Source organism: Cryptomeria japonica, chromosome 5 (assembly GCF_030272615.1).
Source record: "Cryptomeria japonica chromosome 5, Sugi_1.0, whole genome shotgun sequence".
Classification (NCBI taxonomy): domain Eukaryota; kingdom Viridiplantae; phylum Streptophyta; class Pinopsida; order Cupressales; family Cupressaceae; genus Cryptomeria; species Cryptomeria japonica.
In genome coordinates this window covers 860,411,196-860,439,002 of record NC_081409.1, presented here as the reverse complement: position 1 = coordinate 860,439,002, position 27,807 = coordinate 860,411,196, and the positions used below count along the sequence as shown (strand labels likewise).

The following is a 27,807-nucleotide window of genomic DNA, read 5'->3' as shown; positions in this document are numbered from 1 at the left end:
GACATATGAACACATGGTAGTAGCCAAGATTCATGAATTACAAGTACACAAAATGGAAGTTCCTTGTCAAATTTATTTTATAATTCATTAACTTAGTCATTTATTAACAATAGAAAGAAATACATGTTTGGTCTTAAATCTATGTGAAAATTAGATGATCGATCAAATGAATCAACTATGTGGTAAACTATAGGATAAATGTCATATCCAAGTTGAGCTAAAGGCGTGTGAAGGGTATGCGCAGGACCATGAGGAGCCAAAAAGTGGTGATATGAAAAAAAAAATGCCTTTTCCATTTGCCCAAAAATGCAAAAAAATTGTCTTGGCTTTTTGGTTGGCTTGGATGTTTGTACATGTAGCCATGACAAAAGCCAAAGCATAACCAATATCTAAAAATATTTGATATCTGATATTATTAATCATATTATATAATATATGATATATATAATATATTATAATGTTAATACATAATAATGTGTAATACACACATATATGTATATATATGTGTATATATGTGTGTGTATATACAGACATATATACACATATATACACATACATATATGTATGTATATATATATCTATATATATCTATATATGTATATATGTATGTATATATCTATATATATGTGTGTGTATATACATATATACATATGTATATGTATATATGTATATATGTATATGTATATGTATATGTATATATGTATGTATATATATATCTATATATATATGTGTGTATATATATGTATATACATATGTATATACATATACATATACATATGTATATACATACATATATGTGTATATGTATGTATATACATATGTATATATACATATGTATATACATACATATACACATATATGTATGTATATACATATGTATATATACACATATATGTGTATATATATATATACATATAATATATATATATATGTACACACACAGACATATATATATATGTACACACACACACACACACACACACACACACACATATATATACACACACATATATATATGTACACACACACACACACACACACACACACACACACACATATATATATGTACACACACACACACACACACACACACACACACACACATATATATATATATATGTGTGTGTATATATATGTACACACATATATATATATATATGTATATACATATATATATATAGTGTGAGAGAGAGAGAGAGAGAGATGTAAAAGAGGTATTAGATATCTGATACCAGTGGGTATTATAAACTCGAACTGTGCCCACTGTGGGTCATCTTCACCCCACTGTTTGCACTAGTTTGATTTTTTTTGCAATCTGATATCTAATTGCTACAACAAATTTCCACCCTCAAGTATGATTTTTTTTTTGTATTCCTTCATTTTTTATCATTCATTTGCATTTTTTATTTGTTTTTTCATTTTTTAGTTATAAATTAGGTTTTTTATTTGAAATACACTCTATTGTTTAAAATCTATTAATTATATAAATTTTCAACTTCAATCAAGTAATATGGTTGACAACAATGAAAACCCACACCCACCACAACTGCCAAACTCTCTGCTACCAAACCCCCCTTCATTCATGATTTAATTGGTCAAAATTTGGATCAATTGAGGAGAATTTATAAGGTGTATAGAAGGATCCCTCATTTATCCCCGATGATAGCCTCATTATGGTCAATAATCTCTAATTTAGAAACCCTCACCACCAAGCACAATGTCGTTCTTTTGTGGAGAGATGACATGAGGGAACAATATGTGGATGGGTTGTCCTATGATGAGGCGAAGAACCTCAAAATATCAAAAGCCGAAATAGATGCCCTATTTGTTAATCCCTATGTTGGACATCCTATTGATGTTAAGAAACCAAAACTTTCCATAAAATGGTGTCTGAATTGATGATATCCGAAATAACTTTGGGGATCGTTGGTAGATGGTTTTTGATAGGCCACCCAACAACAAACTTGATGTGAGTTTTTAATTTCATTTAGTAATTTTATATGTCGAGTTTGTGTTAGGTAAGCATGTCAACTACTTTAACATTAAACATTTCTAGGGAGTGTGCAGAGGTATGCCCTAGGATAGACTTGAGGCAGTTTGAGTAGTACAGGGCCCATATGTTCTATTACATCCCACTTGTGCCCTAGTTATTAATATGTTGTGACTACACCGTGATATGTATGTGCCCTAGTGTATCTATGCTATACTTGCATGATATTTAATGTGTCCTAGTTTTTCATGTTCTAATTGAATGAATATGCTTAGATCTTCATGCATATTTGAATGATGTCAACTATGCTTAGAATGATGATTTGATGAATCATAATTGGTAAATTGATGACTTGATAGTTAACACTATGACATGATGTTTTACTTTTGTCAATAATTTATGAAATGTCAACATAAGACAAGATTTTGATCTAACTCGTTGAATTGGCCAAGTGCGTGTAGGAGATCATTGTCCTCCACAAAGGGAGGGAAAGTATCATCAAGTCGGGAGGTAAAGGGAAGAAATAACTAATGCCATCTGAAACCCTAACCCTGAATTAGGTAGTCTCATTATTGACCTTGTCCAACTTCATCAGTCATCGCATCAAGTAACCCTAAGTTGGTCCATCCAGAGATTTTAGGGTTCAAAACCCTAGGTTATTGATTTCATGTTGAGGTAGTTCGTTATTATTATTAATTAACTTTTAATTAATTATATTAAAAAACTCTCTCTCTCTCTCTCTCTCTCTCTCTCTCTCTCTCTCTCTCTCTCTCTCTCTCTCTATATATATATATATATATATATATATATCTTATGCAATAACATGGATATGGGAGTACATATACACGACAATATACATGCTCCCATAGGCACGCCCGCATAAGGTGTATGCATTCTTATATATATATGTGAGTATTCTATGCCAAAAATTCTTGAATAAGGTAAAGTTATTTAAAAAAAATACACACACACACACATAACTTGGGCCAACTCTTATTGGCAATATCAATGAGCTAAGTTTGTTAGGGCACTAATACATTTGGCCTAAAATTCCAACGGAGGTTTCCAACGGAGAAGGTATATCGTGAACAAATTTGATTTTTTTTGAAAAATTGCCCGCATTCGTTGGAATTCTGACGACAATTCAATATCTATTTTCGACAGAGAAGGAATTGGCAATGAAATTTGTGCTTTTTTACAAAAAGTGCCTGCATTCTTTGAAATTTCGACGACCGTGGGGATTACTTCAAAAAAAAAAAAGACCAAGACATTTCAAACATCATTTTCGCAGCATCTTCCCATTCTCATGTTGCCGCCCCAGTAGCATACTCTAGGTTTTGGATGAGGTACATGAACTGTTTTGACCGATTAATGCCAGCTCCAAGCAATGTCGGCTCATGGAATAGGGTTTGCGAAAATGGGAGCAATGTAGGCTCATGGAATAGGGTAGGTATAAAGCTCTGTCAACATCCCCCAGCCTGTGCCAAAATGGGAGCAATGTCGACTCATGGAATAGGGGCATGCTCCCAGGGGCTAAAGACCAATAGGCTTCATTCCCCTTCTTTCATTCATTAGTATCGATCACCCATGTATTTTGCACCTGTAGATATTGATGTTTCTGATTCTCCGTTGGCCTGGGCACAGGTGTAACGCTCTGTCAACATCCCCCAGCCTATGCGAAAATGGGAGCTTTGAAATGGCATGCCGACTATTTGACAAACTGCCTCAGAGAAATTGTTAAGCAAGGCTCTTTTTTCTGCAGGTAAAGGGACTAAGTCCCAAGTCTTATTTTTCATCAAGGAGTCCATCTCCTCTTTCATGCCTAGCTCCCACTGTTGTTTGGCATCCACCTGCATTGCTTCTTCATATTCTTCTGGTTCACCAGAATCAATTAATAAAATAGAATACAAAGAAGGAGAAAATCTTTCAGGGGATCTACTTGACCTCGTAGAACGTCTTAACACTTGTAGGAGTTTGTGGGACAATCTGTTGTTGCTGAGCATCAGATACCCATGGCATTTCATTTTCAAGAATCTCATCCAACACCACATATTCTTGTTTGTCCTGTTCATGCTTCTTTTCCTGCATCTGTTCTTTATACATAACCTTCTCATTGAATATAACATCTCTACTTCTAATTATTTTCTTATTTTCAAAATCCCATAACCGATAGCCATATTCATCTATCCCATTGTTATCTAAAATTCCATTACCCATGTAATTTTAGCCAAAGGATGCATATTTATCAAATGATTGCATTTACAAAAGGTACATTGCAGTGTTTAAGAAGAAAAAAAGGTGTATTTTTCATTTGTATTGAACAATGATAGATTACAAATTGAGTTCATGCATCTGAAGCATATTTATATACACTGAGTTTCTTAAAACCTCACACAAGCCGTGAGCTAAGCATTTCTATCTTTCCTACATATCCAAAACAGAAAAGGATAGAATCAAATAGTGAGTGTGAGGATAACCAGTCATTGCCTTGGGTTGCTTTGACTGGTTATTGGCTGCCCCGTTGCCCTTATGACTGTTTTCTCGATCTTCAGACTCTGAAAAACCACTACTTTCCTGCACAAAAGAGAAGAGGTGTTAAATCCAACAGATCTAAGCAATGAAAGATTATCCTACAACGTATCATTTATCATAGCCTATCATATTTCTGTTTTGAAAGGGCGGGAAAGATAAAGACACAAATCACTGCTTCAGGAGAAAGAAATGTTTATGCTAATGTGTTTGTTTCATGTGCAGATAATTAGTTACTCTAATTGGCATGTGCCCCTGACCGAGGCTCCCTTCAGGTATGAGCCCGACATACCTTTTAGAGTAACTAATCTCAGAATATCAAAGTGGAATGATGAAGAAACCAACTGAAGTATCAAAGGGACATGTTTGTTTTAAATATGAAACCTTTTACTTTACTATTCATGATATGCATAAAAAGAAAATATTAATGAATAAACTATTTTAAGGGACATATTATTTCAATGTGAAACCTTACAGTATTTAAAAGGGTCAATACCACATCGTGAAGATAAACAATTCAATGCAACAAGTTGGTAAAGAAACAGAGTATCTGAGTTTTAAATGCATGTTCAAACAGTGAACTTCAATGAAATCAGAATCAACTGGTAATGAAATGAGTGTCACGAGCCCGTGCTCGAACTTCATTTCTACATAAGATCAATCCCAGCATGTGCCAAAGTCAGAAATTTAATAAGGATAAAGTACAATCTCATCCAAAAGTAGAGCCTCCTCATTTTGAGACTCCCCTAATTGGACAAGGCAATTCAGCTATGTCTTCAAAAAGATATTATGAGGCAATTGATCTGTATACATTGGCCATATCATTGTCTAGAGATAATGCTGTATATTATTGTAACAGGGCAGCCGCTCATACTCAAGTTGGCAAATATATTGAAGCTATAGAAGACTGTAACAAATCTATTCAGCTAGACCCATGCTACAGTAAAGCTTATAGCCGTTTAGGCTTGGTCTATTATGCACAGGGAAAATATCATGATGCTATACAGAAAGGTTTTGAGAAAGCTTTGGAATTGGATCCACACAACACTTCTGTCGAAGAGAATATTCGAACAGCAAATGACTATAATACGAGGGACTTCAAGACGGCTAAAGATACACATACTTTCCTTTTAAAGTGCTTACATCCGGCTAAATAACAATTACCTCACAAAAGAGGTCCCTACAAGTCTTTCAACTATCAAAGGTCTCCAAATCCTGGACCTTTCTAATAATGATCTCTCGGGAAATGTTCCATTAATTGGATCTTTCTCTTCGTTCACTCCTATCAGGTAAATGTTTGGAAAACAGCACAGTGGTTTTACTCCATAGATATGAGAAGGACCCCTTGTTGTTTGCTAAGATGATTTGGCACAGTTCAATATCTTGTGTATATAAGAAGTGAGCCTTTGAGATTAATTATGCTTGATTTGAGGTCAAATCAAACAAGGGACACCTTAACAAGCTTTGCTCATATTCCTAATAGGAATTATGGTTGGTTTTCACAGTTTACTAATAATACAAAACTTTGTGGTCCGGTGGTTGGAGTGCGATGTGATAATGGGTCATCTTATTCTCCTCCACCATTTGTGTCACCCCCACCAGAAAACAAAAGGAACAAAATTCGTCCAAAAGTCATTGCTGGAGGGGCATCTGCAGGTGTTGCTCTCTTGTGTGTTGTTGCTGTGATTGGATTTGCACAATGGCATTAGCATAAGTCACATGATCGCTTTTTTGATGTTCCTGGTGAGGAGAATCCAAAAATTCACTTGGGGCAGCTTAAGAGATTTTCATTAAGGGAATTACAGGTTGCTTCTGATGATTTTAGTAGTAAGAACATACTAAGAAGTGGTGGATTTGGAAAGGTGTACAAAGGACGCCTTTCCAACGGTAGCCTAGTGGCTATAAAACGTTTGAAGGAAGGACGCACTCCAGGTGGAGAGTTGCAATTTCAGACAGAAATGGAGATGATTAGCAGGGCAGTGCATAGGAATCTCCTTCGGCTACTTGGTTTCTGCATGACTCCTACTGAACGCCTGCTTGTTTATCCCTTCATGGAAAATGGAAGTGTTGCATCATGCATTCAAGGGAACAAGGAAAACAAGGCAACACTTGACTGGACTACGCGTTGGCACATTGCATTGGGTTCTGCAAGAGGTCTTTCTTACTTACACGAGCAGTGTGATCCTAAGATTATTCACCGAGATGTTAAAGCTGCTAATATCTTACTAGATAAAGACTTTGAGGTAGTGGTGGGAGATTTTGGGCTAGCAAAATTTATGGATTACAAGGATACTCATGTTACAACAGTTGTTCGTGGCATGATTGGCCACATAGCACCTGAGTACATTTCTACTGGAAAATCTTCAGAGAAGACAGATGTATATGGATATGGAATTATGTTGCTGGAACTTATCACTGGACAAAGAGCCTTTGATCTTGCACGTCTAGCAGATAATGATGATGTTATGTTGTTGGACTGGGTCAAAGCCAAGCTCGCAAATGAAAGAATTGATTTGCTGGTCAGTCCTAATCTCAAGAACAACTATATTGAAGAAGATGGTACGACCATATCAAATAGAAAGCTGAGTCCTAAAATAAAGCAATGTCTTTGTTGTAAGATTCGTAAAACACCTGAATGTTGTATTAAGAGTTGTACTCAGCAGATTCGCTATTGAACAATCAATTTTAGGCACCATCTTTGGTGGATAGAAATGATTTTCATATCTAAAAAAAAAAAAAAAATTATCCTGTTACCGACAACACAAATACAAGCTAATGTTGCAAATTAAGAAAGAGATTGAGAGGGGTGTAGAACCTGAGAAACCGTCATATGTGAAACAAGAAGATTGGGATGCATTTGTTGCAAAAACAAAAGATGAAGAGTTTGCAAAAATCAGTAATAAAAATAAAGCAAAAAGGAGTCATTTTCATACCTGTAGAAAACACAATTTGCATTTGAAGAGAAGACTCAGAAAGCCCAGCACCCTTCGTCAATGGCGGCACCAAACCCTCATGAAAAAACCAGAATATCAATGGCGGCACCAAACCCTCGAGAACCTTCTTTGTTATTCGCATTTTGCAAAATGAGAAAAATACGATGGAGTGCAAAACTTTTAGGGTAACAAAAACCCTTTGTCATTTTTTATATTCTCCCTCAAGTCCGTTGGGCTTATGAAATATGCAATATAATAAAAATCAAACATATTCGATAAAATAGATGTTTATCAATATATCAAATATGTTTTATTTTTATTATATTTTTGTTTTCATTCTTGGTTAAAAGCTGGTATTTCTTTGTAAAAGGTATTTAATTACAATGCAATTATAAATTGTAATTGAATATTATTATTCGAAATGTAAAAGGTGTATCCATATGCAAGAAGGAGACTAAGTCTTTTGACTTAGTTTTGAAGGAGGAGTTAATTCAGGAGAGATAAGGCTCTCATTGAAGAAGTCTTTTCAGTTTGGAGACATAAGGAGAGCATATAGGATCATGCATAACCACTTGGGAAATATTCAAAAGGAGTTGAGATAATTTTGGAGACAAGAACGTTTTTATAGGAACATGAGGTTGTTTGAAACCAAATGGAGTGAATCTAGGGAGGTTGGAGCACTTTTAGGTAAAGGGTCGAAGTTGGACTTTTCCACCATTTTGGGGAGTTTTTATTACTTGGTTAAGCGTTTTGAGGCTGTTTCTAGTGATCTTTTGGGTTGGTTATTTATTAAGGAAGACTTTTCCATGTTTGTAGCCCTCTTTGGTGTCTTCTAGACTCCTCTTTTTGAGGCACTTCTCTTGCATCCAACCCAATCAGTTGGGGTTTTTGTACTTAATGCCTGAAGACACTTCATTTGTAGGGAGTTCAGATTTATGCAAGAATAGTGTTTTCAGAGACAGTTTTCTTGTCCTTAGCATTTCTTTTGCACAGATTTTGTAACTCAGATTTGGAGATATAATATATGAAACAACATCTTTTGGAGCGATTTTCTATGGAATCAAACCTTGTTATCCTTCCAATTTTTTTTGTGTACAAGCATGATTGATGAAGCTAAATTTGTGAGTTATATTACTCCTTGTTTACTTGTCTCAGTCAGTACCTTAATATAGGAACGTATGTATGTTTGTAGGTCATAGTATGTGTTTTAAAGTTCAAAATTTTTGAGTGAAACATTATTATTTCCACATTGGTTCGTCTCAAGACCTTATTATGAAATACTAATGCAAACTTATAACAGGAAAGAAGTGTTTATCAATTAAAGTAGAATATTGCAGACTGAGATCAGTTTTTTTTATTATTTATCTCTCACATTTTGGTGTATCACCAGGTTCTAGTTAATTTTAGTTCAGTTTTAAGTACCATTTCTGTAATTTCTTATCCTTTACCTTGCAAAGTTAGTCCAATATTAGAGAGTATCAGGTGATTATCCAATAGGAACCGGCCTAGGAACCGGAGGTTTCATTTCAAGTTGCGCATTGCCCACATGCAGAAGTGAATCCCATGTTAGGCCAGATTGCTAAACTTATAGTTTAGTAGGGTGCAAATTTGTGCCTTAACACCCATATCCAATGAAGGTACATTTCTGAGATTTAGCATCAAGCTTGGTTCTGTTTTCTTTATCAACATGGACAAAAGATTCACAACCAAACGTTTTTAGAAAATAATAATTTACCTTTTTACCAGTCCATGCCTCCTCTGGAATACCACCATCCAAAGGGGTTGAAGGTCCTCTATTTATCAAATAGACAACAGTATGTACAACATCTGCCCAAAAATGTAAGGGCAATCCAGCATGCAATCTAATGCTCCTCGCGCGTTCCATGATAGTCCTATTCATTCTCTCTGACACACCATTTTCCTGTGGAGTTCCTGGAATTGTCTTCTGCTTTCGAATCTTATTTAAGAAGCAGTAATCTTCAAATGCTTTGCTACAATACTCACCTCCATTATCTAATCTGAGACACTTCAACTTTTTTCCTGTCTCATTCTCAACCAAAGCTTTCCATTTCTTAAAAGTTTCAAAAACATCTGATTTTTGTTTTAAGAAATATACCCATGTTTTTCTGGTTCAGTCATCAATAAAAGTAACATAATAACAATAGCCACCAAGAGATGATACCTGAGCCGGTCCCCATACATCTGAATATACAAGCTCTAACTTCTCACTCTTCTTCTCTTTCCCAACCTTGAGAAATCTGACTCTTTTCTGTTTACCATAAACACAGTTTTCACAGAACTCTAAATCAATCTTCTTTAGTCATGGCAATAGATTTTTGGAGTGAAGGGTTTTCATCCCTTTCTCACTCATGTGCCCAAGCCTATGGTGCCACATTATCGAATCTGTTCTTGCAACATCTATTGTTGTTGTCCCTGTAGTAACTTTATCTGTAGCAGCTAGGGTAGAGTAAGTGTTACCTGTACACAGATATAATGTGCCTACCTTCGCACCTTTAGCTATTACTAATGATTCTTTAGTGACCTTCCACATACTGTTTAAGAAGGTAACTATGCAACCTTCACTACCTAGTTGCCCTGCAGAAATTAAATTTCTTCTTAAATTAGGAACATGTCTTACCTCCTGCAGAAACCAGTCATTTCCATTCTGCAACTTGATCTTTATCTTTCCTTTTCCAACGATTTGACAGGGTTCATCATCACCCAAATATACCTGTCCAAAATCACCATGAACATAATCTAGAAAATATTTTCTATGGGGTGTAGCATGAAATGAAGCCCCAGAATCTATTACCCATGAATCATTAACATTATCCAAACATAAGATTAAAGCATCTTGTAAAGTATTACTTGCAATATTAGCTTCCTTACTGTCATTTTCATTTTTGTCTCCTTCTTTGTTTTTCCGAGACCAACAGTCTTTCTTTAGATGACCAGCTTTCCGCAGTACCAGCAATCTTTCTTTCCTCTAGATTGAGAGCATCCATTCTTTGACTTCCCTCATGACTTCTCATTCCCAGGGCCTTTTCATCTTTCCTTTGATCTTCCTCTATTCTCCACATTCAAAACACTACCCGATGATATTGGAGTCTCACCTGTGCTTTTCCTTCGCATTTCCTCGCTTAGGATAACACCAACAATATCATCAAATACCAAAGTATTTTTACCAGAGACAGAGTTACTTACAACCATAACCAAGCTATTCTAGCTTTCTAGCAAAGAACATAAAATCAAGAGAGCCCTAACCTCTTCTATAAAAGTAATTTTTACCGAAGACAATTGACTGGGAATTGTATTAAATTCATTTAAGTGCTCCGCTACAAATCCTCCCTCACTCATTTTCAAATTAAACAGATCCTTCATAAGAAATACCTTATTCGAAGCCGAGGGTTTCTCATACAACTTAGCCAATGTCGCCATCAAATCTACAATCATTTTTGCTTCTATTATATTGAATGCTACAGATGGTGCAAGGCACAATCGAATGGATCCCAGTGCCTTTCTATCTAAAATATCCCACTCTTCATCTGACATTGTGGTCGCTTTCTTTGCCTTTCCTTCCAATGGCCGCCACAAATCCTTTTGATACAGGTAATCCTCCATCTGTATTTTTCATAACTGATAATTCTGGCCGTTAAACTTTTCGACCTTGAATTTGGAATCCTCCATTGCTCCCACTCAAATCTGAAAGTCCTGCCAATTTACAGAAAACCTCGCTCTGATACCATGTTGAGACATGGACCAGCTAAGACCCGAACCTAGGACCTTCCATACGACTGCTGGAGTGCTCTACCACTAAGCTACTGGCCCCTCTTGGACCAGTCCATCGTCGGTTCGGGTGTGGCTTATTTCCAACACCAACACCCCCCTTAAGCCACACCTCTCGTGTGCTTGGGGCTCCTAGCTTGGACCTGGCTCTAATACCAATTGTTAGGGTTTCAAGCAGATCCGAAGCAAATATGAACTAACAATTATATGCAGATTTAAATACAAAAGATAAAGAAATAAAACATGACATAGATAACACAGAGATTTAACGTGGTTCACCCAGAATGGGTTACGTCCACCATACACAGTCGTCCAATCTTTCTTATTATCCAGCAAAAACAGTACATCAACCTTACAATGCCTTAAGCATCCCAACCGCTTATAACATGCATTTTTAGGGTAACAAACAAAGTCGGCCCTTTTAGGGTTTTATTACAATGTCGGTTTTCATCAACAAAAAACGGCAAATTTTTTTTTCTCGAGGGCTACCACCCCCGAACCCCCATAACGGGCTTCGCCCGCTATGGGGGCTGCCGCGAGAATACGTGCTGAGTGTACAGTACTTTGCTGATCAGTCGCCACATATCAACACCTATTTTCCAGATCAAGGGTTTTGGCCATAGAATCATTAAGAGAAATAGAAAATATATAGAGAGCCGATGAAGGGCCCTTACCTCGTCCTCCATCTCCGCCATCGCAGCCAGTTTACAAAGCACTTACCAGATTAAATTTGGCTTCACTGGGGACCTACACAAAATCTCCGACGATGGCGTCTCGAAAGGACTTGCCAATAAGTCCTTCTTCCACTGCTTTTGAGGATAGTGGTTGGGTCACGTCATTGTCCAGTCCACTTGAATCCACTTCCATCAGGCATTGAATGCCTCTGCCTCCACACACAACTGCTATAACCTCATGGAGAGAGCCTCAATGAGAGGAAGGGGTTAGTAAAAACAAATAGGGGGAGAGTGAATTACCACCATGGACACAACCAGAGGGTCCACGTCAAGCCCTAATTACAAACCACCCTTGAACCCTCAAAACCCAGAGCCTCCAAATTAAACCACAATTTTTATTTCAAGATCATAACTTTTTGAAAAAAAGACAAATAAATCATGTCCTTCATATATATATATATATATATATATATATATTGATATAGATATAGATATATTGATATTGCAAGATTTAAATTTAATGATATAATATTATATTCTAATAAAATATCATTTTAATAATAAAAAACAATTTGATAAAAATATAATAAACAATAAAATTTACATTTTTAAAAAACTTACTTGCCCACAAATACTTTTTCCTCAACAAGAAAATTGTATTTCAATAGATGAACATTGAATGCCTAAATTTCAGTAGCAGTGCACCTAAAAAATTGCAGTGGAGGAGAGCTGGAGTGGTCGGAAGCCCAAATAATCTCTGTCAAAAAATAATTCCGTTGGCCTCCCCAAAAATCGTTTATAAGAGCTAAAAACTTTTTATCTCTTCAATAATTTTTATATGTCATAAACTTAAAAATTATACAATTAGAAAATAAATTTTAAAAAAACTATATATATAATTGATTGTAAGTAACTTCTCACTGTTCTTTCTCGATAGAGTGTGATCAAACATCGATGCTAAAAATAGTAACACAATCAGATCCAGAAAGAATAGTGAGAAGCATAATAGATTGTGGAAAACTGATCACTTCAATGTAAATAACTTGTTTTAATAACTGTTTAAATACTAAAAAAAAACTCATTCCAATACTACATAGCCTAATAGCACTATTATTGTGTGGCATAATGAATTGTGAAAAACTGATCACTTCAATGTAAATAACTTGTTTTAATAACTATTTAAGTACTAAAAAGAAAACTCATTGCAATACTACTTAGCCTAATAGCACTGTTATTGTGTAGCATTCAAATATTTCCTTTGCACTGATACAGATGGAATGTCTAAGATCCTCTCAATGTTAAAGAATCAGATTTCAATGTCATCTCAACATTAATGTTTGGCCCATAAACTAGCATGCTACGCAAATGCATAACGCAGACTAAACTTTCAAATATAAAATTATCATGTAGTTATACAGCTGGGACCAAATTGGCAGTAGATTGTCAAAGCGGGAGGAACACATGATAAGATGCAGGGATTATAAGAAATATAACTTTCTCTTCAAGACATTTGCATGCTTTTGTTTTAGTTTCCAGAGCTTGGCATTAAATGCTTCATTGTAGATGAAACACGCCGCCCTGTGGTGACTGACTATCAATTACTCCGTTAATCATCCTCAGCCTCAACAGAAAAATCTGGATCCTCAGGCTTCTGTAACTTGGGCATTTGATCATTTGCAGCATGAGAACTCATATCCTTTGTCCTAATAAACCCTCTCTTTGTATTTTCAGCAAAGGGAAATGCCAATAGTGTAACCTCTAGAAGGGGGTTATTCTGTGGAACTTCTGCCATGGTTGCAGCAGGGGTACCGTTGCTATCTGCATTAGCATCATCTGCTGAGCTAGCAAAAGAGCGATATGATTCAAATTCTTGGTTTTGAGAAGAACAGAAGCTCTCTTTCTCAAAAAGTTCTGCTGTTAACTTATTTTTCTTGTAACGCCGCCAGGCTGCTTGTATAAAGCAGGCTGCCCACGTTCTCCAGTGATGAGAATAGAATCGAAATGTATGTTGAAATTTCTTGCTGTGCAAACGCCTGAATTGGTTTGCGACAAACTTTAGATCTTCGGCTTGCAATGCAAAAGCTTCTACTTCCACCAATGCTTTAACTGTCCTTGTTGAGGGCGGTAAATTTGAACTTGATTTTGCAAGCAATGCCCAACTGAGCAGTTCCTCGCCACAGAAGTCACCAGGACCCAATAGAATTGAATTGAAAAAGTCAAGTCTACCTCCATCAGTTGTTACACTGTCTAAGTAACCACGGATAATAAAGAGCATTTCATTTACAGGATCTCCTTCCCGAATAATATAGGTTCCTTGAGTGCTAAGAGCAGGTGTTAGCCCTTCACATATGGCACCAATAAGCTGATCATCCATTTGTGAGAAAAAAGGGACCTGCATATAAGAGTCTAATAATAGCATACCCTTTTTTATATCAAAGAAACAAAAATTGCTAACAAAAATTTAAAATATCTAGCTCTAGAATGTTTAAGGCTGCCTTGCTCTATTCTTCTGAACTGATATTCTGAAACGCACAATCTGGACTAATTTCATGCACAAATTCTAAATAAACTCCTAGCACACAAGGACTCGTCCCTTTAAAAGGAAATTTATTGCATCCCCGTGCATGTGCAGGTAACATACAGATGCAATGTTGTTTTCAACAAATATGGGACAGTTACAGAACAGATGAAAACGCAAGCATCTAAGAAGAATGTATTTAAAATCAAACCCAATCTAGCTAAACGGTTATTACCAAGGTAACCGAGGTTATTGACAGTAGTGTTGGTTTAACTTTAATAATACATTATTAAAAGAATAAATTTTAGAAATTTTTGCTCAATTTCATTTTCAAGGAAACTGTATATATCAATAATGGACTGGAATATTCAGTTTCAACGCGAAATGACTCCAGGTGAAACTAACATTAACAAATGTTTTTAAAGGATTGAAATATATTTGAAATAAATGAAAGCTTTTTCTTTTAGGTTTTATTATCATAATGGCTTATAATTGGATTTAGAATTTACCAAATTCTATTGTTCTAATACCACATAATAAATAGTTAGGATAGAGAATATTATTTGGCTTTACACATGAGAGTTGATGCAAAACAGGTTTGAAAACCATGTCAGTTTGATGTGATATCTTATTAAAAGCAAGAACAAACAAATGTTTCCTTAAGGATACTCCACCAAACAATTGTAGAATGAAATGCTAATTAAATTTTGGTCTATTCTAGATATTTTACTATAGATAAGTAATGAGAATCTCATACAACTTCGATAATTTTGGGTTCGTGTGCAGCAGACCTATATGTACCATACTTTCTATACAGCTTTTCCTTCCAAAATTCATTGTTTGAATTTCTATGACGTAGCTAAGGCACAAGATGACCTCAAAATAGAATTTATTTGCACAGCATTCAAATTGGATATTTAAAGTCAATTCCTCTCAATGAATTAAGAGACTTCCCAGGTTAAACTTTTTCGAATGAATTTATTTGCATGCAATTGCTAATAATCAGAAATTATTTTTCTTTCTCTGCTTGCTCATGGTTTCCTGAAAATTTTTAATTATTAATTAACAATTTGTTTGAGCTGGGACCCAAAATCTGAAGCTCATCTAGTGTAAATTACCAACTTTCTAGTACAAAACAGCAATATCCAGACATTATGTAAACTCTCATATGAACTTACACTCCCCACAATCTTGCCCTGACACTCCAAGACTAGTCTGCGGCAACATAAGCCTTTACAACCAACTTGTTCAAAAAACACCAAGGAATGACTAATTACGTGTAAGAACAACCCTAATTTATTTATTTTTAAATTGTTTGCCAAATGTGTCACAACAAGAAACAAGCAAATAAACACACCAATACTTCTCACAGTCATACATTTCTGATATAGGTTTCCAATGTGAAATCAATGTCTTTCATTTCTTTCTTGGAAAGAGTGCATAATAATGATATTAAATTGAGAGATGTTCATAAAATAACTCATAGATACCTTACACTAAGGTGTGGTGGAAGCATAGTTGAACTACTCACCAAAACCAAAAACTCACCAAGGCCTAAAAAAACTCTGCAAAAAACTCAAGAACTTAAAACATTGCTTAAATTTAATTAGAAATGCATTTCTTTTGCAAAATTCAATGAGAAGATGCATCCAATGAGTAAATAAATGAGAACACAAAAGAAACAAGCTGAGTCTAGATATATTTATATGGAAAGTGGGTACAAAACCTCATCCTCATGAGGAATGCTGATGGCTGGAAGCAAAATAGCAAATAGTTTTTGTAAACTAAAAGTAAATACATCATTACAATTACATCTTCCTCTTCTCAGCTCTGGTAAAAACTAGGGGAGAGGTAGAACTAGAGTGTCTAGTCCTAGAATTTTGTTGTGGGCGTGACTATGCCTCCTCTCTCAGTATGTCTGGCTCGGGCTGTGGCTCGTCCTCCATCCTGGATGTAGCTATGTCTCTAGTTGCTCATGGCACTGGCAATGAATCATCCTCCTCATCCTCCTCAATGTCATCTGGTGTGAAACCAAATTCACCCCCCTTCTCCTCCATAGCTTACCTCTCCAAATCAGTGATGTCATCTTCTGTAAACGATGGAGGTTGCTCCTGCGATGTCCAATCACTGTAAGGATCTATATCATCCAAATCAATTAGACCAGTTGGTGCTTCCTCTACCTTACTTATGCGCAATTGAAGATTATATTGCACAAAGACAAGGTCATTAAGGCGTTTTTGAGCTTACTCCTCTTCTTCATGTGGATGGCCTCAAACAAGCTCCAATTGCACTCACAACTGGATGAACTACAAAGATGACATAAGATTTTGAGGGCAAATTTTTGAGATTTGGGGTATTTCCACCCCAACTTTGCCACCAAGCATCTACAAAATAAAATAGTGAAAAGTTAGGAAACAAAGTGAAAAGTGAAAACATATTTTATCAATTTATCAATTACTTTAGACCCCAAAATCCAAATGGCAAATGTTATACCTGGGGTTTGAGTGGTTCTTCCTCTCCTAGCCAGCTTTGAAGAGAATAGCTTGCCCCTTTCTTCCTCATAATTTTGGAGTTTGGCCACAATGAGGTCTCTCGCCTCAACCTCAGGTATCATCTTCTGAATGCATGTAGTGAGGCCCTCCATGATCTCTGCATTAGGATTTGAGTAAGAATTCCCAAACTTAAAACGAGGGTTGAGGAAGTACCTTGCTACATGAATGGGTTGGTGGAGCTGATTGTTCCACCTCTTATCAATAATTTCCCAGATGGGATTGCTATCACTTGAACCTGCACCCCTGTTTGCTAAGCTATCAACTCAGCAGGCTTGTGACACATGGGAACCCTCCTAGGCCTGCGGGTTGCCTAAAAATTGGAGTGAACCTCCAGAGTAAGCTGGTTCTTTTCAAATTCTGCACCTAAACTAACGGTTTCTTCAGGGAAAAGAGTAAGGAGGAGGACATGTAAAACTGAAATCTAAATCTAAGGTGATTGCACTAGATGATATGTTGAAATCCAACTAAGCAAAAGATACACAGTATAATAGTGATAATAAAGCTCTTTTACACTAACCAACAACCCATAATCTTTGCATCAATGCTTCATAAGAAGGCTGGATAATCACAGACCTAAGAGGAAAAACTCCTTTCACAACCTAAGACTGGTAATTACTAAAAAACACAGCTTATGACCTGCAAGAACATATGTATTTCTGTATAAGGCATCAACAGAAAGTGCAATTTTAAGGGAGGCAAAAAGCCAACCACAAAGAACTGACTAACACTAAAGACACAATAACAGAAAAGATGAGAAGTAGAGAGGTAAGCCAAGCTATTATCCATGCCAAAAAGGTATCACCAAGCTTTATAATTCCTGAAAATGTGTTACAAAAACATTCCTTCCTGCAGAGAGAACTCAGAAATTACAGTTTGCTAAAAGATGAATGAAGAAGAACCAAAACCAAAATGAAGGCTTCTAGTATATATGCTTTTTTCCAAGGTAGTCAAAAAGGCTCCACCTCCTCTTTTTAGGTTGAGCAAACTCAAAAAACCCACCTTTAGGGCCCAAAACATGTCTGAAAAGGAATGTACTTGAGCCAAAAAGTCAAGCCACCCATTCTGCAACCATAAAACCCCTTAAATGCATCATAAATGACTCTGAAATATCCCTGACAGGCCTGCAAGCCCTCATAAATGCAAAAATATCTCTCCCTGACCTCCAAATAAATGAAAACAAATATCTGATAAAGTGATTTTAAAAATCATTATTACCTAATTGAACATTTGTCTGATTTTATTTTATTTATGTTTAAAGTAAAGGTTTTAATAACATAAAAACAATAAAATTATTTTATTTAAAGTGATAAATAAAAATAAATCACTTTAATAAGATAATTTTATTATCTTTATTTATTAAATAATAAATGTAATAAAAAAAATATATTTAATTAAAGTGTTTTAATTTACACTTTAGTAAATAATTTTCCTTATTATATTTATTACATTTTTACCATAAATATAAAATAAAATGGAAAAAACACATGTTTAATTAGGCAATGATTTTTTCTAAAAATACTTTAAAAAGCATTCATTTACATTTATTGAAGGACATATTTCTTAAGTGATTTAAAATCACTTAATAAGATATGTGGAAATAAAAACTTAAGTGATATTAAATCACTTAAAAAGTAATGTAAAGGTTACACAAATCGCTCCCCTCCTCTTAGGTATTTCACGAGGAGAAAGAGAGAGGGAATGAAAAAGAACAAAGGGGAAATGAAAACCTAAAGTCTTCACTCCTCACTTCATTCGATATTCTGGAAACTTCATTTGGAAGCTGGGCGCCGCTAGGGTTTGAACTGGGCATGGAAGGTGGAAAATATCAGTCATTTGTTTTTGTTGGGCGTAATTGTGAGTGCTGGGCCTATGGGGCGTTTACAGCCTGATCTCCTTTCTGTGTTTTTGTTAATTTCGGGCCTATTTTAGGGAGCCGCCGTGGAGATTTTCTTGTATTTCTGTGTATTTCCTGGGCGTTCGATATTCATCCCTGCTGCTGTAAACCTCTGGGCGCCGCCACGAGCTGGGGTTTGGGCTCTGCTGGAAACAATTAATTGCAAAAACAAAGTGCAATTTGATGACTTTCTGTGCGTGTTGGGCGCCAAATCTGCGAAGTTCTTCATTCCTTGGTATTTGAGACTCCCTTCTGTTGCTACGATGCAAACTTTTGGAAGCTGGGCGCTTTTTGTCTAATTTCTTGCACACTTTCAGGTCTCCATGGGTTTTAGAAGGAATTGCAGGTATCTTCGCCATTAATGGCTGCCACTGCTTACCCCCTTTGACATCTTCTGTTCTGGTTCTGATTTTCTGAGAATAATTTCCTGTATGGCATGAAAGAGGTTAATGTTTCAGATGATTTAATGTAGCATCATCTACAAGAAGTTCCATATGCTTGTATATTCATCCAGGTTATTTTCATTGTCAACTTCATCTTCACACTCTTCTTTGGATGGTTCCTCACATGTAGGTTGGACATCTGTATTTGCAATTCTTTTGGTTGGATTTCTGTCAGTAATATTGATAACATCGAGAATCTTTTTGTTGATGCAAGACAACAATGTTTCTTGACACAAATCTTCTAGAGATACTCCAACAATATGGGCACATTCTTCTTTGAAATTCATGTCATTTGACGACATGATCAAACCAGAAATAGATCTAGACAAATCTGGGGCATAAGTTTTCATCTTTGCCTTTATGGTTGATTCCGTTGAGCAAGATGTGTTTGTATCTTTAGCAATTTCCAAAACAAGCACCGCTTCAAAAACAATTTCCATCTTTGTATTGGCTTCTATACTGTAAACTGATCCTCTCCCAACCTTGAAACATTCCCTGAAAGCAAGAGGTCCTTGTACTTGATTATCCAACTTTTGCATGTTGTTGATTCTATAGTCAACAGTACCTTTGGCTAGGCGGTCAATGTTTGACATTGACTTAGGTAGAAGGATACCTTCATTCGACATAGATATATTCTCACAACAAGTTTCTGAATTATCAAAAGGTTCAAGGCACAAATCAAGTGCAATAGATTTAGCTTGTCAAAGATAACTAATCCTGTAGAATGCTTTCCCATAATGTCGCCAATAGACTGTTTCCCCTTAACATTGCCACTGTTACTTGTGACTATGGCATCTCGTCTTATTAGTGCCTTGAATAAGACTGATATCTCCTTCCTCTACAAGACCTTGTAACTATGCACTCATGATATCAATAATGATAGATCATTTCAGGTTCTTTCTTGTTTCACCACGGAGCTCTCTGTCATGACCTTATGAGTCATATGGACTTTTATTTTTAAAAACTGCAACCTTGATCCCTCTAACAATTATGTTTGGCAGTGTGTTCATTTGCTGTCCTCTACAAGTTTCAGGACTGAACTTTTCTGTGCTTCTTTGAGTTCCTTGGGTGACCTTTAAGTCCTTCAGACTTTCATGTGGACTATCTTCATGCATGCTGCCCTTTTTAAATAATAGTCTTGAAAAACTCTAAATGGCTGTGAGATGTTGCCGTCACTACCACATTTGTGCTTGTCAATTGTTCTTTGGGTTGCTCCCTGTCTACAGTGAATGCATTGGGCAGGTTGTATCGACTTTTTCTTTTATGAGGGCTAACATTAGATGTTTGAGATCCTCTTCATGTCTTTCCTTTATTGATGTGAGCTTTGACCCCTTTGTAACTGTCACTTGTTACTCCTTTTATGACTGTACCGTATTTGCAAGGGTTTGTATGTATCAAAAACAGCAACATTTGCTTGATAGGATTTCACTATCCTTGCTTACATCTTCTAAGACATGTGACCTGTGGCGTGAATGATTGCTATCCATACTGACTTTATTTCTTGTCTGTATCATTTTCTGAAATATGACTGCATGCCTTTGTGGATTGATCACTGTGATTGTATCTTTGATTATATGCATCCCTTCCATAATTGTGTTTAATGGTATCTTGCATTGTGTTAGAAAATGTCTTCGTCATGATTCTGAAAATGCATTGTATTCCTTACTATTCGCTGCCTACTGAGTCTGAAAAACTGGATGTTGCATTTTCTATACTTAGTGTACAGCTTTATGTATGCACTGCATATCTCATCAGCATGCATGAATACCTTGTCCACGTCCTTTAAAAAGGACAGTCTTATCATGCTTATTGGCTGATCATGTGATTGCATACTTGCGTTTTGTTACTCTTTTTCTTTTTATCACCGGCTCTGATATAATTTCATTGTATGAGACCTTGCTATCGTTTCACATGAGCTGGGCTCAACCCTTGTGGGAGCCTCATTCATCTCCACTCATTTTTGTGAATTTTATGACCAGCAAGCTGTCCTTTTTCCTAATCCTGCACATGAAGCAAACATGTTAGCAAAAACATGCATATGTATGGTGATTTTCTTTTGATATGAAATTTGCCTTTCGAGATCCCTTTGTGATGCGAGTTATATGCATCTGATGCATGTAGGGATCATATATATATATGCGTGCATTAGTACACATGTTAGGAATGTAGTCAGCCATTGCTTAGAACAAAATGTTCTAACGCATTGCATATTTCAACTCTTTTGCAGATATCCGAAGAAAAGTAGATACGGACCAGGGTGAAGCAGCAAGACAAAGGCAACATCGAGTCTACTTCAACTGTTCCAGTCATTCAGGCAATGACTGGTTCCATTCTCGACATGCCTTCTTCATTTCTTTTTTTGTACTTATGTATGCATATCTGTATATTTCCTTTCTGCACTTGATGCATGTAGCTAGTCTCACGGCTCTTTGTGTGGGACGCATGTTTGAATATTAATAAAATACTTCTCCTTTTGATGAGATGTCTCTCTCTTTTGTTGTTACAGACTAGAAGTATTTAAAAATACCATCTTTAGCTCATTCCTTAGTGCAGTTGGAAACACAAAAATAGAGAAGTAGTACACACTTGTTTCATTTTGTAAAAACTAGCATCTCTTAACCTATTTTTCAGCTAGAAGCGAAAAATAGGTAACAGGGATCAAATTTGAGTCTATCCCCCTTGTAGTAATTTTTGATAGACTCATTGGCCCTATCCATGGCCTCATAAACTGATGCAGGAGCATCCCTGGTTCTTGGCAATCTTGCATCAACCAAAAACATTTACATTTCAATTTGTTTTATGTTCAGTTTGGCTTAGCAGTTTCAACATTCTATTTTGCGTTTTGCTGCATTTGTTCATCAGATCTTGCGAAGCTGGATTTTGTTCATGGGCATGTGTAATGTCCCCACTTTAGCAGTTGACCAAGTGTATGTGCGTTAGCATATCTCTACATGGTCCCGAGGGCTAACGAAGGGTTTAAGGGGATCCTGGAGTGTTTTGGCCTAGTCATTTCCAGTTTGGGCCAAAACGGAGTTGATTTACTTAGTTTTAGGCATATTTACTATTTTTAGTAAGTCAGCAAGACACAACGGAGGCTAGTTTTGGTGATTGGATTCGATACTCCTTGGCGAGAGTTTTCCGACGAGCTATCACTCGCGCTATTCGGAGTTCGATTGCTAATATATTTTAATGCCTGAAGTGTTATTAAAGTAACATTTAATTTAATTGTAAAATATTAAAGTGTTACTTTAATATTTATTTTATGGGGATGTGTGCAAATCAAAGGGGCACCCAAGGGAGACATAAGTGAATATTTTAATATGTTTTATATTGTACATCTTTTATCCCACATTGCTCAAGTGAGATGGGTCGTCCTTTCGAGAAAGAATAAAAGGAAGCTTTTGTGGCTTCATTCAGCAGGTTGAATTTGAGAAGAAATTGATGTGTGAGTTGCATATCCTTTCTTGGCATTAGAGGACGTCTATCCTCTCGTGTGACATTCTAGACGTCATTCCCTTGGGGTTTGGCCTTTGGAATCCATTGCTTTCAGCTTCATTAACAGGCAGATTGGGTGCATTCTGGGTGCATTTCTAGCTACAGGCAGCAACACTATTTGGGTGTATTTCCAGCTACAGGCTGCAACACTATTCACACGGGCACTATTCACGTGGTACTATTCACGCAGGCACTATTCATGCGGCACTATTCATGTGGCACTATTCACGCAACACTATTCATGTCATTGTAGCAGCAAGATTGGAAAACATTTGATGGAGCATTATTGCTAGAGTATTTAGTGAGTTGAAAAATCTGCTATGTATTTGATTAATTCTGAAAATAATATCATATCAGCAGTAGTTCAATTTCCAGTTGCATATTATTGTAGTTTTATTTTTGTTCATATTCTGTGATTTCAATTCCATGTAAAACAAACCAACATTTCATTTCCAGAGCCATAAGGGAATTTAAAACATTAAACGGAGAAATAAGGAGTTGGATGCAAACTGTTTGATAAAATTCCTAGCAGCAATTGGTATGGTTTTTGGGCATTCCGGGGTGTCCATTACAGCATGTTCATCTACCTTATCCTAGGTCTGCGGGTCGTTTGGATCTTTTTCCGGCAAGTTATCGCTTCTGGATTGTGGGACAATTTTTTGGTTTGTGCACTGGAGCCGCTTGGACCTATTTGCTAATGGAGAATCTTGCGGACCATTTTTGTAGCTTGTGGAGCCTAATTTCGTATCCTCCAATGTTCCTTGGTTCGTGGCCAACCTTCCCCTAGGTCCACACATCATTCTATGTTGTTCCCGAGGAATTCTTTTGGCAGAGGCCGACTTAGTTGTTCTACACGTTACACCTTCTTCATTGGCATTTGTTTTCATCTTGGGCCCATGCGAATTATCCTAGAGCTATGAATATCATATAAATCAATATAACTAAGCATATGGTAAGATCATAGAATGTGGATGAATAATCAGAAGATTAGGAGGTCTGGAGTTGGCTTGCATTCTTGCTTGAGCTCGGATACTGTATCTTGAGCATGTTTGTAATTAGGCCTATGTGCCGAATCTGATAGCCCGCATGTTGTCGACCAGTTTGTATTTGAATTCCATGAAATAATATGTTTGATTCAGCATTGCCTCCATCACATTGTGTTTACTCTTGCTGCATGGTCCAAACTGTTCTCCTTGAGGACTCTCTTGCCTTGACTGCTTCAAGTGGTATCAGAGCAAGTTTTCGTACGGGAGATTGCGGAGTCCTGTAAGAATTTTGTTGTGGGGTGGCAAAATTGAGGATCCGACCCACAGCTACAGAGGACTTGCGTGAAGATGGCCCAGAAAAATGCTAGAGGTGGTGGAGTGCGTGGAAATCCAGACCCTGTTGTGATGAAAACGTTGAGAGGAATTGAAACCCAATTGGAAGCTATTGAAACGGCCCAGAGAAGAGGTCGACATGTTGAAGATGTGAGCAATGATGAAGAGGAAGTAGAGGCAAGAGCAGAAGGAGCAAATCAATCGGCGGTCGATCCGGAAGAATAGAGATTTCTAAAAGTCTTGACTAGAGTAAATACCAAACCACATTTTATTCCACTAGATTATGATGGCAAGTTAGATTCGAATGAATTGCTTGATTGGATCACGGAGATGGAAAATTATTTTGATTTTGAGAACACCGCAGAAGATAAGGTGGTGAAATATGCTTGTACCAAGTTGAAAGGACATGCGTTCCTTTGGTGGGAACATTTGCAGGTAGATAGACAGAGAAGAGGTAAAGAGAAGATTAAATCTTGGGAGCAGATGGTTAACAAGTTGAAATCAAAGTTCATGTCTGTTGATTATCAAGTGAATCTGTTCTAGAAGTTGCAAAACCTAAAGTAGAAGGAATCTAGTGTGAAGGAGTATACTGAAGCATTTTACAAATTGAATATCAGATCCAGACACACTGATGATGAGATTGAACAAGTTGCTAAATATTTGAATGGGTTGCAGATGTCTATATAAGATGAACTCAGTTTAATCAAATTGTAGAGCGTTGAGGAAGCTTATCAATATGCCTTGAAGGCGGAGGAGAAGTTGAATAAAAGACATGAGCAAAAACAAAGAGGTAGAGGAGAAAGATTTCAGGGAGGAATATCCTATACCAAAGGAAGAGGACCCTATGCAGATCAAAATAAAGATAAGGATGTTAGCAGAGATGGTAATTCATACCGGAGGGATGACAAAAAAATTTACTGGAGAAAAGAAAATGATGGTTACCAGAATGAGGGCTATGGAAAAGAGGACAAAAGATAGGAAAAGAGAATGTTTAGAGGAACCTGCTTTAAATGCGGAGGATAAGGACATCGTGCTTTTGAATGCAAGAAGACAGAGAACCGTGGAAGAGCAGCATTGGCAGAAGAACCTACCGAATCAACTAACAGACCTAAGGATGGAGAGTTGCTGATGATGAGAAGAGCATTGTAACATACCGGAGGAGAGCAATAACCCTTACAGAGGAAGAATTTGTTCAAGACCAGATGCAAAGTAGCCAGTAAGTGTTGTAAAGTTGTAATTGATAGTGGTAGTATAGATAACCTTGTTTTGGAGGAGATGGTGAATAAGCTGAATTTGGAGAGATTGAAGCACCCTAAGCCTTATCAAATAGCATGGATTCAAGATGATCATAAAGTATTGGTAAGTGAACAATGTTTGGTAAAATTGAAGATTGGATCTTATCATGATGAAGTTTTGTGTGATATTATGCCTATGGATGTATGCCATTTTTGTTGGGTAGACCTTGGCAGTATGATAGACAAGCAATGAATGATGGAAGGAAGAATAAATATACTATTGTTGCAAATGGGATGAAACAAACCTTGTTACCTATGGAGGAACTTTTGAAGAGTGAAGTTTGTACTAATTCTAGAATTTGTTTGGTAGATAGAAGGAAATTCCTGGATGGGATAAGACATGAGAATATGTGTTTTTCTTTGGTTCCTAAGAAGACTTAAACCCTGGAGCATGAAGAAGAACAGCTGGGGGAGATAAAAGAGTTGCTGACAGAATATGGAGACTAATGAAGAAGAGCCTTTTGGATTGACTAATGCACCGAGCACTTTCAAGAGGTTGATGAACGAGGTATTGAAGAAATTCTTGGGTAAGTTTGTTTTTGTGTACTTAGGTGACATCTTAATTTTTAGTAAGACCAAGGAAGAACATATGTTGCACTTGAGGCAAGTTTTGCAGAGACTGAGAGAAGAGAAGTCGTTGATAAACATTAAGAAGTGCAGTTTCATGAAGGAAGAGTTAGTCTATTTGGGATTTGTGATATCTGTGGATAGATTGAATATGGATCTTGAGAAGGTAAGAGCAATTGTTGATTGGCCTACACCAGAAAGCATTGGGGAGGTAAGATCATTTCATGGTTTGGCTAGTTTCTACCGAAGTTCATTAGAAATTTCAATTCAATTTGTAGCCCTATGATAGAAACAATGAGAGGAGATAGGAAGGATTTCAAGTGGACATTTGGAGCAAATAAGAGTTTTGAGTTGTTGAAGCAAAAAGTGATAGAACAACCTATGTTGGCTTTATCGGATTTTAGCAAAGTATTTCAAATGGATTGTGATGCAATTGGGAATGTTTTTAGAAACACGTTGCAGCTTTTATGGTTGCCATTGTGTTGTTCTTTGACTGCATTTTTTCCTTCATTAGTCATTTTTTTGGAATGCCACGTTATGGAGTTGGAATGCCACGATTTGGAGTTGGAATGCCATGATTTGGAGTTCGAACTTAGGCGTTTTGTTTCCTATTCTTCCTATGTAGGTTTTCCATGAGGTTTTGATCTATTCTTCCTCCATATTGAAAGTCGTTTTTGCTGCAATTTTGTTTCTCTTTGGACATGGCTAGGGTTTCAATGATTTCGTTTTTCTTTCTATTTAAGGAGTTGATTGTTTCTTCCAAAGTTATTCCATCTCTTTGGAGGGCATCTCGATCAAGCAAGGTATGTTTTGTTTTCAGTTTTGTCTTTATTTTATTTTTGTTGTTTTGAAATTCCTTGATTGATCATGGTTGATGTTTGTGTTGTTCTTCTTCATTTTGGGTTTGAGAGAGATCATCCCATTTCTATCCAAATCTTGAATGTAATTTAGGGATTGCATTGTCTTTCCCCTTCCATTTTTCCCTCTTTAATTGCATTCGGGTTTTTAAAATTCGATTGCAAGTAAGATGAAAGGGTGAGCTTTTCCCCCTTGGCTGAAAAGACTTCATCATCTTTTGCCAAAAGTTCAAGTTTCAAAGTTGTAAAAGCTTGTCTTTCCAATTTCGGGTTTTAAAAACCTGATTACAAGTGAAGGTTTTTCCCATTCCCTTGAGGCTAAAATGAAGATGATCTTCCAAAATTCTTTCCTTATTCATCCACATTCATTACCTTTGTTCACACATTCCATTCCCATTATCTTTTCCATGTCAAAATTCCATTTTTCACACATCCTTCCATTTTTCTTATTACAAGTATACTTGCATTCGGGTTTTAAAAATCGGATTGCGAATATGTCCCACCCCACTTGCATACTTGTAACACATCTCCCAAGATCCGAAATTGATCAAAAGCCAAGTTTCAAGTGTTCCTATTTATTCACCATTTTCCTCTCAAGAGGGATAGAGTTTTTCCCATTGAAAAGAAGAAATATGTTTCATTCAGTTGATCTTGATGTTGCTTTGACACTTCTAGATCTTCGTCGCAGCGTGTTGGGCTCTTGTTCAACAACTGATTTACCGTCATCTTCCTCTCAAAAGAAGAAGTATAAATATGATAAGTACCAAAATGAGATCTCTCCATCCCAAGTTTCCACTCCCATGGAGCACATCAAAGATATAGAAATAGGGCATGTTAATATGTCAGAGTTCGTTAAATAGGTGGAGGATCCCAAGGATAGCAATATACAGCGCCTGTTGGACAGCCACATTCACCATGCTTCTTCCTTTCCAGTGGCTGCCCTAGAACCTGAGTT

General features: G+C 36.6%; 2 protein-coding genes and 1 pseudogene across 3 annotated transcripts in view; 2 read left to right on the top strand and 1 right to left on the bottom strand.

Moving 5' to 3' along the window:
* Positions 1 to 5,187: 5,187 nt before the first annotated feature.
* On the top strand, positions 5,188 to 5,676 carry LOC131042606 (uncharacterized). Its single transcript, XM_057975918.2, has one exon. The coding sequence runs from the start codon at positions 5,188 to 5,190 to the stop codon at positions 5,674 to 5,676; it is 489 nt and encodes a 162-aa protein (XP_057831901.2).
* Positions 5,677 to 5,937: 261 nt separating this feature from the next.
* On the top strand, positions 5,938 to 7,194 carry LOC131042596 (somatic embryogenesis receptor kinase 1-like; annotated as a pseudogene).
* Positions 7,195 to 13,099: 5,905 nt separating this feature from the next.
* Positions 13,100 to 27,807, bottom strand: part of LOC131033833 (protein CNGC15b) — a 95,490-nt gene continuing 80,782 nt past the window's right edge. The window contains exon 6 of one of the 2 annotated variants that reach the window (XM_057965124.2): positions 13,100 to 14,304. In XM_057965124.2, the coding sequence (XP_057821107.2) occupies positions 13,519 to 14,304 (786 nt within the window). In that variant the 3' untranslated portion in view covers positions 13,100 to 13,518. The remainder of the gene's footprint in view (positions 14,305 to 27,807) is intronic. The other variant, XM_057965125.2, reaches the window with a different exon arrangement.